This window comes from Falco peregrinus, chromosome 6 (genome assembly GCF_023634155.1).
Source record: "Falco peregrinus isolate bFalPer1 chromosome 6, bFalPer1.pri, whole genome shotgun sequence".
Classification (NCBI taxonomy): Eukaryota; Metazoa; Chordata; class Aves; order Falconiformes; family Falconidae; genus Falco; species Falco peregrinus.
In genome coordinates, this window is record NC_073726.1 from 38573194 (window position 1) to 38590310 (window position 17117).

Consider the following 17117-nt stretch of genomic DNA (forward strand, 5'->3'; position numbering starts at 1 on the left):
ATGGCATGCAATTTAAAAATTCTGCATTGTAGAGCTAAGGTCACCTTCTACCACTGCTGGGTATTTTACCCAGCTCACCCCACACACGACGGTTTATCATTTTGAAGGAAGCTACTGCCATTTATGGTTTGCTGGCTGAGCTGCTTGTGTGTGCACACTATGTTGCTTTCAATCAAAATCAGCTGGGTTAGCAAAGCCTCATTATTTAAATTGTCAACACTAACAGAATTCATCCCAACTGAGACAGGACTAAATAAATACTCCATGCATGCAGCTCAACTGTTGCAAAGAGAAATATGCAACTATTGCCTTACAGTCATTACTGTTCTAGGAGAAAGGCCAGCTTAAATTTCTTGCATTTCTACTTTGAGAATCTGAATTGCCAGGAACTTTATGGATCCTACTCCGGTGTTCTCATGAACAACTACTTTAAAGTTTTAACATTATGTATATGTCAGACCTGAATCCATTGGTAAAACTGGTAATACTTTGAAGCAAGCTGCAGTGGCTTACAAGCACACTTGATGGCTCCATTAGAGGTCAGTGGATGCTGTGCTCAAACTCACTTTAGCACTAAACTTATAACAGCAAATACTGTTTAAAAGCTACTTGAAAAATATTATTGTGAACAGATGTTTAATGAAAAAAATCTGCTTGTTTTATTATTTCAAGCACTTCAATTATATGGAATATGCAGAAGAAACAACTGAGCCGTGTCATGAAAAAAAATATATAAATTGCAAGTTCTACACACTATAATGAATTGATTGATATAAACCAGACTTCCACTCTACACCCCTTATGGATCTACATATTTAGCTTTCAGAAAAGTTTGTTTCTAGAGTCTGTTCACAGAACAATTTCTTTCTCCCTTTACCATGAAAAAGCAGTAACTTTGAAGTACCGAAGAAGTCTCAGGAAGATAAACAGATAAATGGGTTATGGGAAGTGTTTTTAAGATCAGACTGAGATCAGATCTTCCATGGCTCTTCTCACTTAGTATTATGACATATGAAGCAAAAATATGATGATAAAAAAATTTAAAAGATACTATGAGACTATGTTAAAATGTGATATGATTTTTTTTCTGGCAAAAATAGAAGTCTCTGAACTGTATTTTATTATAATTTCCCTTCTGCTGCCTAATCTTTGTAATGTCTGAAGGCACATATTTTCCAAGAAAGGGGGGACCATCAATTCAAAGGTTATTACAACATCATACTCTTTCCTGAGGGTGAAGAATGTATAGTAATAATCTTTCTTCTACTCATAGCACTTCAGATTTGCAGATGCTCATTTGTAAATTAGCAGTCATAAAACTATGGGACAGATGGAAACAAAAAATATTTGACAACCTAATAGCAGACTGTACCAATCTACTGAAAAGTTCAAAGAAAACAACTGCAATAGACAGATCTCTGTTCCAAAGACCCCATCCTGACAAAATAACTGGAAAAGCCCAATCAAGCAGCACTGAGACATTTTGTGAGAAGTTCAAACTTACTTTGAAAGACTACAAGAAACAGGCATCTCCCAACTCCACTCAATTGGTCCATTTTCTGCTTTCTGTATTCCAGAAATAGCACCAGAAGGCTTTCCAGTGATTATTTTATACCTGCGATACATTATAAAAATACACTTTTAACTACTACCTCTTACACATACATAGGTCTAACAACTATTTCTCAAAGGGGTATCAATAATATAAATCTAAACAACAGGCTGGCCTGCATTTGTAGATGGTGCAGTAATTGGGAAGCTTTACTTACAAGCTGACAGTGAGTTGTGCTAAAATAGTACACAGTGAAAAGGAAACACTTCTGGCTATGTGGGAAAAGCAACTTTGTCTACCTCAGGTTTGGGGAAAATGTAGGAGAGATTTCAGGCATCACTGAAGGAAGCTGTTTTTTTCACACCATGTTAATTGTTAATTAACACACATGGTTAATGTTAATTAACCAAAGATTTCCAAGGCAGTTCAATTTAGGCATTTACATGACTAACTTCTAGCATGTTCTATGGCAAGAGATGACATTTAGCTGCCACAAAGTCACTTGGGGATAAAAAAGGAACAGGAAGTGGGCTCTGAGAAACTACTTTAACTTGGAAACATCTAGCAATTTTGATACATTTTGGCATTGTCTAACTTTCTATTGAGCAGGCCAGAATTTCTCAAATTTCTCGTTAAATTAGTCAGGAGCAATAGGCTTTTTGCCACAGAAAATGTGAGTTGTGCTCTCTCTTTTTGGAGGACAAGGTACATACAAAACATATGTTCCTTGCTTACGTCTTAGGCAGATACAACAAGAATGCCTGTGGGATGATCAGAGGATGGGCAGTTTTTTAAACTAAGAAAATTGGAGTCAGCTTTGCAAGGAGTACCAGAACAGAGATGTAAATGGCTTATTAGAGTTCCTAAGTATCACCTTGCTTTATTTTTTTAAATGTAACACACAGAACAACAAAATAGAACTAGATTAAGATGAAACAGGAATCAATTCCAACTGACATGTCGTAGACAGAACTTCTGTTTCACATTCAGGAGTTACCCCTGTTATCTTCAGCCACAGCCCACAACTATGCTACCCAAAAAATGTCAGTCTCATGGGTAGTACATGCACTTCAAGATTGCCTGGGAATACAATCATTTAAAGGACAAAAAAAATTTGTGGCACTGAAATCCCCTTTCGTAATACCATCATCTTGCCTGAATATCTAATACCACACTGCAACAGACCAGCTTAGTGCCATGGTGAAGACATGTGGAAAAAATCAGTATTTTGGGGGAGCTTGGATGCTTAATTCAGATCCTAAGGTACCAGTCAACTCCTTGCTGAAGAAGAATGTTTGTACCGGTTTTGGCTGGGATAGAGTTAATTTTCTTTGTAACAGCTCATATGGTGCTTATGGTCACAAACACAAAACAATGTTGGTAACACAGGGATGTTTTAGCCATTGCTGAGCAGTGCTTACACAGCATCAAGGCCTTTTGTACTTCTCACGCTGCCTTGCCAGTGAGTAGGCTGGGGGCAGGGAAAAAGTTGGAAGGGGACAGAGGAGGACAGCTGACCCCAAAGGATATTCCGTACCATATGACATCATGCTCAGCAATAAAAGCTGGGGGCGGGAATTTGCCAGGGTGGCAGCTGGCCAGGGACTCAACCGGCTGGTGGTGAGCAATAGGGGATTTTTTGCATCACTTGTTTTTCTGGGTTGTGTTTTCCTTTGGGGTTAGGGGTGGGTTTTGTTGTTGGTTTTTTACTTATTAAACTGTCTTTACCTCAACCCATGAGTTTTCATACTTTTACCCTTCCAATTCTCTTCTCCATCCCACTGTGGGGAAGTGAGCAAACAGCTGTGTGGTGCTCAGCTGCCTACTGGAGTTAAACCACAACAAAGTTAAAGAATGTTTTTCCTGAAATATCTTCGCTATTTTAATGTTTACTACACATATGTAGGACTTCTTGACAAAAAGCATTTCATGGACCGACCTAATTTATGAACAGATAAAATTCTCCTTCTAAATTACCTACATCACTTCCTTGTTTCTACGAGGTCCTTCAAAAGGTCGGAAAGGCAAACTCCCTGTTGCAGCATGGTAAAAGGTCACACCTATGCTCCACAGATCAACTGTTGCTCCATACTTTTTCTGATGCTCTTTCCTCAAAACCGCTCGTTCATACATATCAGGGTGCTAAAGAGAAAAAAACAAAAAAAGTAGTTAGAATTGTTTTATGAACAATACAAAGAACAAAACCCCAATCTATCATTTCACAGCAAGATCGTTTGTCATTCTAAACTTTCATCTCTTTAATCAAAATGCAAAGTTAGCTTAATTTCCCTAAGTTATTCTGACAGAATATCACAAAAGTGTTCCTAGGTATGACAGCCACTTTACTAAAGGTTTGCCAAAAGTATTTTGTAATTTAGCTGAAGACTGACTACTAGAATAAAACACCACTAAAGAAGAGGAGAAAGCTGGTATTCCTCCAGATCATTTTAAAACAACAGAAACCAAATTAGAAAAAGATCCACCACAGAGGAGAGTATCAACTACGACATTACATGTGGGAAAACATGGCAGGAATAAAATTATGCCTAAGTTGCTTGTACTGATGCTTCTCCGCCTGCCTCTCTATGGTTAACTAAGAAGTCAAGTGAACTCCACATAACATGATACAAGTAGCTCAAACACAAACTGACAATTATCTACAGAGATAAAGGCAAAGACATTCATAACTAAAATATTGTTGTTGTTTCTTTCACAAAAGGCAATAGGGGAAGTTGGACCTGAAAATTATTTAAAGGCTACTGTGCTCAGATCAGCAAAAGAATGGCATGACCCAAGGTAAAGAAGGTGGAAAGCTATAAACCAATTACAATACAAATGTTTAAATACTAATGCACAATAGTCTGACCTTCACCTACTCAATCACCAAGGGCCCTGGGCTTCAAATATTTCTTCAAAAGATAGTGAAATCATATGGGCTTACTAAATACTCTTCTGTGCCGTAGAGAGAAACAAATTGTTCATCATCTTCAAGTTCTCTTGCAGCACCAAAGTCTGTAAGTTTGTAAACAGACTGACCATCTTCACCTATAACACGCATTATATTGCCTGGCTTGATGTCACGGTGCACTATTCCATTCTCCCGGAGATGATTCATCCCAGCCACTTCAATAAAAAAACCCCAAGAATACAGAATTTATGTATACATCTTGACACAGACTGCACAAATATTGAATCGTAACTGAGGCTAGGAAGCTGTATGCGTTTACTTTCTCATTGGGAAATGGGAATGAGAAGGGACACTCAATTAACAAAAAGACCAGGACCAGAGACTTTTCTAAGCATTTTTGCAGGGTTGGTTTTTTTTCAGACAGTGAAATTACGACATTTCTTGCTCTCAGCAACATCTTTCCAATAAAGTAATGGAGGAAAATTTTGTAACAGGCAGACACAGGTAAACCTCATTAATTTTCTAATTTATTCTTCTGAGATTAATTATCACAATACAAATAATCTTGATACAAATGAATAAAAAAGAATTATAACAATGCTTTAAACAGAAATGGCTTCTTAATGCAGCTATCTATACCAATATAGACATAAATAAAATATGTGACTCAATATGACCACATTGTTCAATTAATTGACAGTCATTCAGGTTCCTCATCTCTTGCTGTTACAAGATAAACAAGTATGAGTTCATTTCAGTCAACAAATTAGTCTAAAGAGCAAAGCCTACATACCCACATCTCTCAAAACAATTAAGAACTCAGACTCTGGCAGACCAAAGGCATTAGACGGCTCCTCTAAAACTGTATATAGACTCCCACATGGACAAAATTCCATAACTAGTACTTTGTGTCTAGTTGTTGTCTGGAAAAAAAAATTAAAAAACATAAGTCTGTGACCATTGTGAAAACAATGTCAAAAGCTGCATATAACAGGATCTTACTTTAAATAAAAAGAAAAATAAAATCTGTAGCTAGATCATAAATCCCATTTGGATAATCTTATTCAAAAGAAGTGCATGTGAACTTTTATATTGTTTCATGTATTCTAACTTGGAGAGGGGGGAAAAACTAAGAAAGCCTCAAGTTCTAGGCACTTAAGAAGGTTGACAGCAGTATTGATGAGTGGACAAATGAGAAACTACAGCACAGAAGAGCAGAAGGAAGCGACTGCCCTCCTCTCCTATTAACTAATCTCAGCATCTGGGTAATTTCAACTGATCAGTCTCAGTTTCAGCACAACTACTGCAATTCATACATTAACAGACAGTTCTACATGTCCTATGTCGTTATTTTAGCTGGTTGCAAAGCAAAAGCATAAAATTGTCAGAATTATTGAAACACCTCCAACTATCAGTATGTATTAAATGTTCATATATAGATAGCTTAAAAAACCTAATTCAAGATAAAGCTTAGGACAGTGGATTCTCCACACGGCTTTGAAGAATCATAGCCTCTGCCTAAACAGTGAAAGCAAGCGTATTCTTTCAACAACAACAAAGAAAGAAAACCAAAAAGCAGTGATAATTGGGTCACAGCATTTGTACCATATATGTTACCATTCCTTAAAAATGTAACTTTATCCTCTATAGTTATGGATAAAGGAAAAGACAGTTACTGTGGTTACCACCATGCATCTCAGATCACAACTAGAACGATCCATTACCTCTTCTTCAATGGCAAACAACTTGACAATATTCTTATGATTTAGTTTCTTCAATACTTCAAACTCTCGCATCTGAACATCCACAGGACGAAGGAAACTTATACTGTTAAATACTTTGACAGCATACAAATCCCCAGTTTTCTGTTAAAAACAAACAAATTACTAATCAAACAGAAGCAAAAGATTGTAAGTGTACACATACGCATTATCCAAGCATTCTGAGATCTTCTGTTTTGCATACGAGCATATGCAGAGTAGAAATAGTTCAAAATAGTATTTTGTGTTAAAGTGGAAATAAAGATTCTAGTAGAAAAATTAAAATTACATATATATTGGTTTAGTATGATATAGACTAGAAGCAAACAGACTAGCAGAATGGAAACTCAGTGTTAGCCCACAAAATCTTAAGTGCCTTAGAAAACAGAATAGTTAGCATAAGAAGGGCTACACATTTAAGAATGACCCATAAATGTAGCTGAAAAATAATTTTTCAGCAAGAGGTAAGCCACTTACACAAATCAATGAGACATGCACATATTACAGTTGAGAATCTTGGCTTGTTGAAGTTAAGAGACAACTTTTGGAAGATGAGCATTGCTCTCTTTTTCTTTCTTGTACTGTTTACACTGATAAAACAGTATTTTGTTTTTTCAAAGAAGGCAGTGTTAAGCATTACATACAACTCATGTTTGAAGCAACTCAAATCCACATCATAAGTGACAGAAGCACAGTCACAAGCTTAATCAGAGACTTAAGTTCTCGAGTGGGACTAAGCCACAACATGCTCAGGCACCCACAGTGCCAGCTGAGAGTGCAATTCCTGTCCCTCTCAGGGAAAAGTACCTCCTTGCACCCACTATAGGAATCAGCTTACATTAGCAGTCATGTGTGAGAGATTCTTGCTAAGGACAAAGCCTTCCTGAGCTTAGACTAGGTGTGTTGTACATCACACCTAACATGCACTACTGATGCCCAGGCAAAAGTTTTCTCCTGTTGACAATGAGCTGCAGGTCACATCCTCAGACTAGTGAGGGTGATAGGTGCAACCATGAAACCATATGCTTTACAGGGGAAACATTCTGTGTTGAAATTAACTCACCCAGAAAAGCACATTAACTGCTAAATTATCACTTAGGTGTTGCTTCACAGTATAACACTGCAGCTTATATATCACTTCATATGGATTTCACACAGACTGTCATTACTGGAAGAGAACATTACTTTCACAACGAGGCTTATCTTCATTTTGTGAGACATACAGTGAAATTCATAGAAATAGAATGACCTACACAAGTAAAGATCATTTTAATCCCTCACTCAAGTTACAACATACACATCAGTGTATCATTTACACAGCAAAACTGCTCCAAGATGTACTATTTTGTACTGATTACTCAAGGTATGTCACCAAGAAGATGTCCTAGACATATATGAAGCACTGACTTATGGACAAAAATAAATAGCAACTTCATCCTATACGATAGTACGTTAAGAATATTTCACTTATGGTACAAAATCATAAAAATCACAAAAAAAAATGGTTTTTAAAAGAACAGGGAAGAACTATCAAAAGAGAATTTAACAAAGACAAAAATGACATATCATGTAATAAAAACTGGTAAGGCTTTTGTTCTTAAATTCTTAAGCAAGGAGGTTTTTTTCTCATAAAACTGAAGAATGAATGAACGAAGAATTAATAACAGTTAATATTTTACAAGGACAAATAATACAATATTAACAATGAATCCTCAGAAATAACTGTATAGAACTCTAAGTCACTGAATGAATATTAAAAATTAAAAACTATGTGTGAATAGTTACAAAGATGTATTTTTTTTTTTGCTAAATCTCAAACAGTTTTTCACTGATTTCATGACATTACTCACATATGAAAAATTTCACTTTTACAGGTTACTCAGATTTGTAATTCATGACAAACCTTATGTCGTCCCCGGAAAACATTTGCAGTAGCTCCCTGCCCCAGAATGTCAGACAACAGCCACAGGTAATTTGAAGTGCTCTGCATCCTTGCTCTTTGATTAGACAGCTTTCTTTTTCACCTTCAAAACAAAAGGTTAAATACACTGAATTTAGTAAAAAACATGCAAGGAACTTATTTTAATTAGAAGGAAAAAACCAACCAAACAAACTCCAACCAAGCTCCAGAGACATACAAAAATAACTAAGAACAACCAAGTAGAGGAATACAAGGTGAAACAAGAAACAGAAGCAAGCTAAACAATCACAACTAATGCCACAGACACAACACGCTCTGCATTTGAGGTCTTCACTCCACAAACTGTTTGAAAAAAATCAACTGGAAAAGTGAAAGCTTTATAATCCCTTTTCTGCTGTAAACAGGTGTTTAAATGATACAGTAACAAAAACTGTAGGAAAGAGTAAAAAATACGTGCACAAGGTCTTCTGAAAATAAGCAAGACTTGTAATAAAATTCCATTATTCAGTATGTATGCCAAAGAACAGACATCAGAGATTATGGCAGATATGTATACAGATCTTTTAGATCACTTTGGCTCTGAAAGTTACACTTCCGTACAACTGTAAAGGAACTGGACTAACTACTTACAAAAAGCTGTTTTACACACGCTTGATAAAAGTCACAATTAAGAGAAGTATTTTCAGCTACCTGCTAGAACCACCAATTAGCACTGGAAGAAATTAATGGACATTTCTCTCATTTCTAAAAATGCTCATTTCATATGTCACGTTATTTCTAGCAAGACAGCCTGGCTTCACCACCCTTCCTGAAATGTAAACTGTCAGATATTCAGGTCTTCACAGATTCAGAAGAGAAAATAAATGTTTGACTAAAATAGTGAAAAAAATCATTAGGAATGCCAGAATTTCCTCCCTTACCAAAACAGCAGGAGCTGTAGGTGAATGCTCTTACCCTTTTGCTTTAATTAAAGCACTGAGTTTGCCATTAAATCTAGCAAAAGGCTCTAAGATCATAGATGTAGCTTCCTGGATCTAAAGAACCTTAAGAGCAAAAGAGCAACTGGGCCAGGGGAAGGTCCTACAGCAGCAGCCTTTCCTCACAGCCTGGCAGGGGACCCTGCATCTGCCTTTGTTAACTGACAAGAAATGGCTAACTGATATTCAAAAGAAAGAAAAAAGTTCTTCCTGTAACTACTGGAAGAAAAGGTATGACAGAATTTCCTATGCACATTTATTACAAGAAGGTGGTTCGAACTTTTTGATGGCACCACCAGAAGCCCCACAGCATGCACTGCAGGGAAGTGGAAGAAGCCACACACCAGCCATCGCAGCACCTTTTGCCCATCCAGCAGCCTTTGTTCCCAACTGTGCCCGTGCCATGCAGCAAAGATACAGAAATTTTCTCATGACTTTGAACACACTTCTCTACGCACAGCGACTGTGGATTTCATGTTTTCATTTAGCTATTTGTTCATGTAAGATGTGGAGTTCCCTGCAAAGCTGTTCCAAAACATCCAGGTAATGACATGCAGCATACTGAATGCAATGACACAATGCAAAGACCTGACATTGAATTCAGTCATGCAGCAACACCATTTTAAAAATCTAAATAAAGTTCTTAATGCCTAGAGAAGGGAAGAAAGGTTTTATCTCAAATCTGAACCAGAACAACCAACACCACACCCCAAACCCTTACAATTCTCAGTTAACTCTGGTAAGACAATCTGCAGTAGTAGAATAAGGTAATTTCTCCCAGCTGGCACTTACTGTAGATGCCAGAGAGCTATCTATGATGCAGACACAGAAGGTAAGGAAGAGGGTCTACAAAGAAATAATGCATAGCCCACTCTGTAAACCATTTGTAAAATCTATGAATTAAATAACTCCTCATAATCAAAACTCTCCTTGTAATAAGCCAGCTGGCACATTACCAGTAAACATGTATTTTGTCATTTATTTCGAAGTAACACTTGACTAATACCAAGATGCAGAAATATAATCAATCCTTTCCAAGCAGACAGAAAGTGCACAGAAGCAAATGAAGTTTCTTTGCCAGTATCTATTTGTGTACTAAAAATTCTAGCAGCCTATTAGAGACTGAATTATTACATTGCCCAAAGTGACAAAGATGAGATACCTCATGTATGAGACCACTTCTCTTCCTTTACCTCCTTACTTTTCTAATTAAATTTGCATGAAGGTCAATGGGTGAAAACAAAAGGACAAGTCAGCTTGACAGATGAGCTTGAATATCATTCAATGGATAAAAAAAAAAACCAAAAAAGCAAGTCACTAACAGGTTCTCAAGGTCTGGTTTTTTTCACTCATGAAACTACAGATACAGTTACGCCAGCATTAATCCCAGGGTACATATCCAGCACCAAACTCAGTGTTACACTATTACATTATTTTTGTCAAAATAATATTTTTATAATAATAACAAAGTCTACATTCTTTTGGCAGTCTTCACTTTTAAGGCATAATGTCTCATTCAGCTTTAATTATAATCAGCTTATAATAAGCTTCAAATTATAATAATTTGATTCAATAACTTATGTTAGACTTGCTTTAACACCTTTCCTTTCTTAGTCTGATTCAGAACTGATCCTTGCTAAACACTCAGCATGCTGAGTTTTCTTAAATTTCAAAATCAATTCACTGTTTCATACTTCAAAAAAATAAATCTCTAACTGTACGATTGGTCCTGTTGCTAGATTTAATGCTGAAATTTCTAATTCTTCACATCTCACTTACGATCATTAAGTCTGATACCAGAGGAGTCAGAAGTTCCTTACATACATCTAAAGGTATCTTTCCTACCAGCACTTTGATTTATTTTCCCCCATGACTCATTAGCATTTCAAGGGTTTGGGGGCTGCTTTTGGGTTTGGTTTTGGGTTTTTTGTTTTGTTTTTTAATATTTTTCTCCTTCTGGTGATGCTACTCCTTCTTTATTTGTCAGCAGGGGGAATTGTAACAGAAAAAGACCGCATCACTGATATGTTTTGTTTTTTTTAAACTCCCAAAGCTTTGAAGCAGGAGTACTGACTGCTTCCAATTATTATGATGAGGTTTGCTGTTACCTCAGACACGCGGGATAAGCGCACCAAGCAGGTACTTCCCCTGTTAACAGCTGCAATGTACAAGTGCACCAAGCAAGTAGGGACAGATGATGAAGTTAAAGCGAAGGTTCCTTCTGTCTATAGGGAAGATCCTATATGCCACCAGAGCTGACAGGCAAGGTGCTGAGGTTCTGAATAAATATTAATGTCAGTATTATAGAGTCTGCTAAATACGAAGGTTTTATACTTCCCTGTATGCCCTCTCTTAACACCTAGAAAAGAAGTTTCTTCCCCTGAAGTTCTGCTTCCTTCACCTCGCCTGAACTCCTTCCAGGAGTTCCCAGTCCAACAGCTGGTATCTGAATTACGGAATTACCCTGCCCTGGGCCGCACACGGTGCTGCTAGAACCCACTCGAGGCAGCACATGCCCCCAAAGACCCTACCCCCCCCGCGCGGCGCATCACCGCGGCTCCAGGTGTCCCCGCCCGTCACGGGGGCGCAGGGCTCGGCCTCCGCCGGGGCCCGCAGCGGCGGGGAGGCTGCGAAGGGCCGCGGGCTCGCCTGGGCCAGCCCGGCCCGCTCTCGGGAGCGCGGGGCACGGAGGGCACAGCGCCGGGGGCCACCTCCACGGCAGGACGTCCCTCCCGAGGGAAAAGTTTAACAACTTCTACAACCACGGAGGTGATGCCACGGCGCCACTGCCTAAGGAAACCTTTACACGAACCACTGACCCCCCCCCCTTCCCAATTACAAATTCTGACAATATTCGCGCGGATAAAAGTCACGGAGAGCGGGGCAAGGGACGAGCCCCAGGCACGGCACCGAGGCCGCAGGCCGGCCACCACCTCGCCCCTCACGGGCGGGGGCCGCTCCGCGGGGCGGCCTGCACGGCCGGGCGCGCCGCTGCCTCCGGGGGCGCCGCCGCCGCCGCCGCCGCCCGCGCCCCTCCTCGGGAGCCGGCACCTCACGGGAAGGCCCCGCCGCCGCCCCGGCAAACCGAAACCACCTCGCCCCGGCGGCGGCGCGGAGGGAGCCGCTTTTTCTCCCTGCCACCGCGGCGGCCAGAAGCGGCTCCCTCCGCGCCGCCGCCGCCCCACCTCAGCTCGGCCTGACGCGGCGCCCCCCGCCCTGCCCTGCCCACCGGCCCCACGCACCGAGCCGCCTCTCGCCCTGCCTGCCCAGCGCCCCGGCCGCTTCCGGCTTCCTGCAGCGGCGCCGGGGAGGCGGGGCGGCACAGGCACCGCCTCGGCGCCCCGCACCTCCCGGCCGCCCCGAGCCCTTCCCCGCCCCGAGGTGGCCGGCGGGGCGCTGGGTGGTGGCAGCCGGCTGGAAGGGCCGCGCGTCCCCCGCCCGCTCTGGGGAGGGTGAGGGAGCGGCGGCCGCGGCCCCTGAGGTAGGAGGACCGCCGAACAGGGAAACATCGGGGGAGCGTCGAAAAAATGGAAGTAGGATGTTCCTTAAAAAAGGTCATTCCGGGTCTTTTAGCCGGTGCGATGTTCAAAACGAGCTCAGAGCGGTTCCGGTGAGGATTTCCGTGGTGATTTGCTGCTACGTGACCGGTTCAGCGCCGGTGTCGTTTCTTGCCGCCCCTCCTGAGGCAGGGCCGCCGCGCTGCCCCTGCCTGCCGCCAGCAACGGCACCTCACCTCCCTGGCCGCTTCTTCGGGGGTACCCGGGAGACACGTTGCTCTTTCACCCTTTTTAAACCTCACGGAGCACTGGTATTTTTCATACTTACCTGCTCCCGCTAATTTTTAGTATTGTGTTATTTATTTGCTTCTTCAAGCGAAGTTCCTTGCCCGTTGGTTTTGTTTCTGTCCGTTCAGTAATGTTGCTGTTCGAATAAACGGGCTGTAGAGTTTGTACGAGGAAAAATACTGATAGCTTTTTTAAAATATGATAATTTATATATAATGTAATGTAGACATAATTATAGTGGGAAAATAGTCAAAAGAATTCCACCCACCTACCCCCCCCCCCCCCCCATCCTTTTTTCTTTGATCCTCTTCGTTTCCTGTTTAGAAAAACCATCTTCCCCAATCTTAGAAGCCTAGTCTCTCGAGCGACTGACACAAAAGATCGTAACCTTTTGCTTGCAGGCTTTTCTTATTGTTACTACATTACCTTTCTTCAGCTTTTTCACAAGTCCAGACTTCCACTGATGTGCTTATTACAGGGCACTAATCTTGTTCAAAAATTCTGCTTAGTGAAACTGTTAAATTGACTTGGATACATTTTGTGCTGTTAATATAAATGCTTAATTTATGTTACTCATTTGTTGGCATCTGAGCTTTGTTTTGCAATGCTTCTGCATTAGACAGGGAACAGTTCCCCACATTGCATTCTGTCCTTGCACCTTTCAAAACACTGTAGCACTCCTCAGAACTTACATGGCTTATTTCTGCTTACTCTTTCCTCTGTATCCAGCTTTGCAAGCAATTTTTTTTTTTCCATCAGGTGGATATCCATGAGTCAGCTTTGTCTTCTTCAGAAATAGTCATCAGATCATTCATATGGATTTTAACAAAAGCCCTCTCAAAAACAGGGAAACACCAGTGAACTCTTCTTTGTCTCTTGAAGGTATTTGCTTCCCCTTCTGAATAGAACCAAGCTGTTGGCTCAGTATGTTGATGCTTTCTGGAACTGGCCGCCTTAAATAAACAGGTCTCATTCAGGCTGGACAGGACTTCAGGAGATTTCTGGTCCAACCACCTGCTCAAAGCAGGGTATTGACCACAGACCAGATAGCCCAAGGACTTTTTTCACTTAAGACCTAGGAGTCTCTCTGTTCCAATGCCACCCTGCCCCTAGGTCTGGCTGCTGACTACTGTTCTCACCGCAGTTACCAGCTCTTTCATATGGTTCACAATTCAATTGCCCATTTTTTTTATGCAGGGAGGATCTTCTCTAGCATTTAAATGTTTCACAGTATGAATCACAGGAAAACAGCATTCCTTGAATCTGCAGTAGCGCTTGTCTCACCCCATGATGATAATTCTGGCTGGAAAAACTGTCTCCCACAAACAGTGAGTAGCTTTGTAAATAGCTTTGAATTTATTTTTTAATAGCTTTGAAGTTTTTGAAAGTAATTATTTTGCAAGATTAGCTTTCCACCATGAATTGTCTTGTTATGGAATCAGACAAGTGCCAGTGCTGACAGGAGAGGGGAAAAGGGCAGATTGGCGCTCTGGGCAGCAAATAGCTGCTAAAATGTCTTACCTGCATTGATAAGCCATCCCCTGAGAAAAAAAAATAAAAAATGTCTCTGACCTCAGGTGGCATGAAATTCATTGCCTCCACTTCACAGATGAGCTTGCAGGCTGCAAAGCTCATCTGTCTTCAGCAAGTACAGGAGTTTGTAAATAAAAGATACTATCTCTATGGAAAGGGTGTTTTCTGTCTTAAAGACTTGCAGCTTTGTTTCCCACTTAAACACGCTTCACAGAAAGAACTTCTGCTGTGCACACAAATTACTACCATGAGGATGTTTCATGCATCTTCGGTCCAGACAGGGGCATTTTGACCAAAGCAGGTTCCCAGCAATGGTCATACAGGAAAGCTGCAGGGGTTGTTTTTGTTGCAGCCTTTAAATCAGAAGATCATCCATTGTCTGAAGAAGGAAAACCTAATCTCTCAAGTGGAGTGTTCTCATCTATTGGGCTTTTTCCTCCTCTCTACCCCATAAGAAGTAGCTTTCATAATATGTTCATGGCATTTAAACACTGCCTGGAGAGTCTAGTTAACACTCTGCATATATGTTGCATCACCAGATTGCTCTTTGGAGATAAGTACACTTTTCCAGTCCACATTTAAAAAAAAAAAAAAAGCACAAAGCAGGAACCCAGCTCTTCAAAGTGAAACTGTAGAAACTGACCAATTATTACCTTTCTCAACCTTGATTCTTTGCAAAGGTATTTCCTAGGCACTGCATACCCACCACAGAACAACTGCAATACAACAGCTGCAGACCTGAGGTCTCTGCACTGCAGATGGAAATTGCAGAACAAATAACCTGCTAGGTAGCCAGAATCAGTGTTTACATGTTTATCTAAAAATACAGAAACCAATCCACACACCCTGGTTTACAGCTCACACCTTGCATTATCCCTGACAGTATACCTATGCTGATGGAACAGTCAAAACACAGGAAAGTAAACAATCCTTTCTGAATTCTTCAGGCTGAACAAAATTAGTTTCTCCAAAGTTCCAGACTACTTAACCATCCACCCTACAATGTACTCTTTCATTGATGGATAGAAGGGTACAAGTTTAGAATACAGCCAGTCCGACAGCTGCCATGCACAGCTCGCTCCTACGCTCTGCACATTCTGCATTCTCACCTGACACCGCCGCAGCAGGCACCATGCTTTGAGGGGGAAAGTGTTTCTGTCACTTCAGCTTCCTGAATAGCTCATTATGGGGTTAGATGAACACCAGATTTAGCACACAGAGAAATGGTGGGGATGAGGAAGAAGTGCAGTCTCTTTTGGCAGTGGCCAGTTTAAAGACTTTTCTCACGAGGGTGTAATGTGATAAAAGTTAAATCATGCTCTGTTAGGCAAATGACACAGTCAATTACACTAACAGAATTAGTAACTGCAGGCTTTTTTCCCCTGCTTTTTACACAATACTAAAAGAAACAGTATTACCCTTACTTCAGAAGAGAAAGTTTAAATCACTTATGAAAAATAAAAGTGACTCCATTACAATGACAGTGTAATTCAAAACCAAAAAACCACTCTGCTGAAGACAGAAGAGCCCTACCTTATCGTACACTTCATAATCTGCCTACTGAAAGCTCTTCCCTCCATATAGTAAAGCTGCCATAACTGCAGGGGAAGGAGACCAAGCCAAACACACAGAAATGACTGACAGCAAACACAGCAACAGCTGCAGTGGCTGGAGGTACAGCACCTTGAGCTGTGGGGTGGGGGCAGCTGCAGAAGACCCACAGAATATGAGAAGCATCAAGTCAAACATGGAAGGCATCTTGTGCTACAGGAGAAAACAAAACAGCTATTGGACCCAGGGGACCTCTAGCATTGGTATGGCAGGAAAAGGAGGAAAATGGGACAGACTAGGAAGTATAAAAAACACAAGCACTTACATCTGTCATAAAGCAAATCAAGTAACAAGAAACTTTTGATTAGATGTACAAAAATCAGGAACAAAAAAATATCTTATAAAGTGATACTATCATACTGAAGAGTAGTAAAGGTAAGCCCTCTGCCTTTCTTCCCTCAGCGAAAAGGGAGGGAATTGCAGAAAGCATCCTCAAAATGCCACCATGCTCCACTGCTGGCTGTTGCTTCTGATCCACCTCCTCGCTTACTTTCCGTTTAAACTGGAAGAACCACCTAGTACCACAAAGCCTAGAAAAACAGACATCAGTTCTTGATGAAAGTATATTAAATCCCATGCATGGGAAGACTCATAGCTCCCCCTTGTCCCCATGAAATAGCTATGAAAACTAATGTCATAGAATTAAAAACAACAAAGAAACAAACTGACCAACCAATACATTTTAGGACAGAAGTAACAACACCCTGCTAAAACCTTTGTATAGACCATCGACCTTACTAAAATACTGCGGTGAATGCCGTTCTTTCTGCCAGCATCTTCCACATGCAAGACTGCAATACCATTTTTTATCCAAGCATAAGAAAAATTGCCAGGTTCTTCCCAAATGTAACAGCCAGAAGGTCAAAGAATGCTGTAGCTTCTAAAAAGTCAAGCAAAATGATTCAAAGAGACTTAACATTTCACTGGATAGAGTTTTATTTTTTTATAAAAGAAGATAGAACCAGATGCTACTTTTAAATGAAATCATTTATTAAACCAATCTGTTTTATAGGAGGTATATATATATTTTATCATTAAGACAACTTCAATAAAATGACTATCTACAAGAA

The 17117-nt window shown here is 40.5% G+C and overlaps 1 protein-coding gene across 6 annotated transcripts in view; it reads right to left on the reverse strand.

Moving 5' to 3' along the window:
- TBK1 (TANK binding kinase 1) overlaps positions 1–12469 on the reverse strand; it is a 29431-nt gene extending 16962 nt beyond the window's left edge. For 4 of the 6 annotated variants that reach the window (XR_008747822.1, XR_008747821.1, XR_008747823.1 and 1 more), the window contains exons 1-7: positions 12361–12469; positions 8124–8244; positions 6185–6325; positions 5254–5383; positions 4494–4675; positions 3534–3694; positions 1505–1615 (exon numbers count right to left, since the gene is read on the reverse strand). Coding sequence is in view for 3 of the 6 variants with exons in the window: in XM_055808477.1 (XP_055664452.1) it covers positions 1505–1615; positions 3534–3694; positions 4494–4675; positions 5254–5383; positions 6185–6325; positions 8124–8210 (812 nt within the window). In the remaining 3 variants the exon portion in view is untranslated. Of the gene's footprint in view, positions 1–1504; positions 1616–3533; positions 3695–4493; positions 4676–5253; positions 5384–6184; positions 6326–8123; positions 8245–10280; positions 10388–11226; positions 11946–12360 lie in introns of those variants that run through there. The other 2 variants (XM_055808478.1, XM_027793409.2) reach the window with 2 other exon arrangements.
- Positions 12470–17117: the final 4648 nt, after the last annotated feature.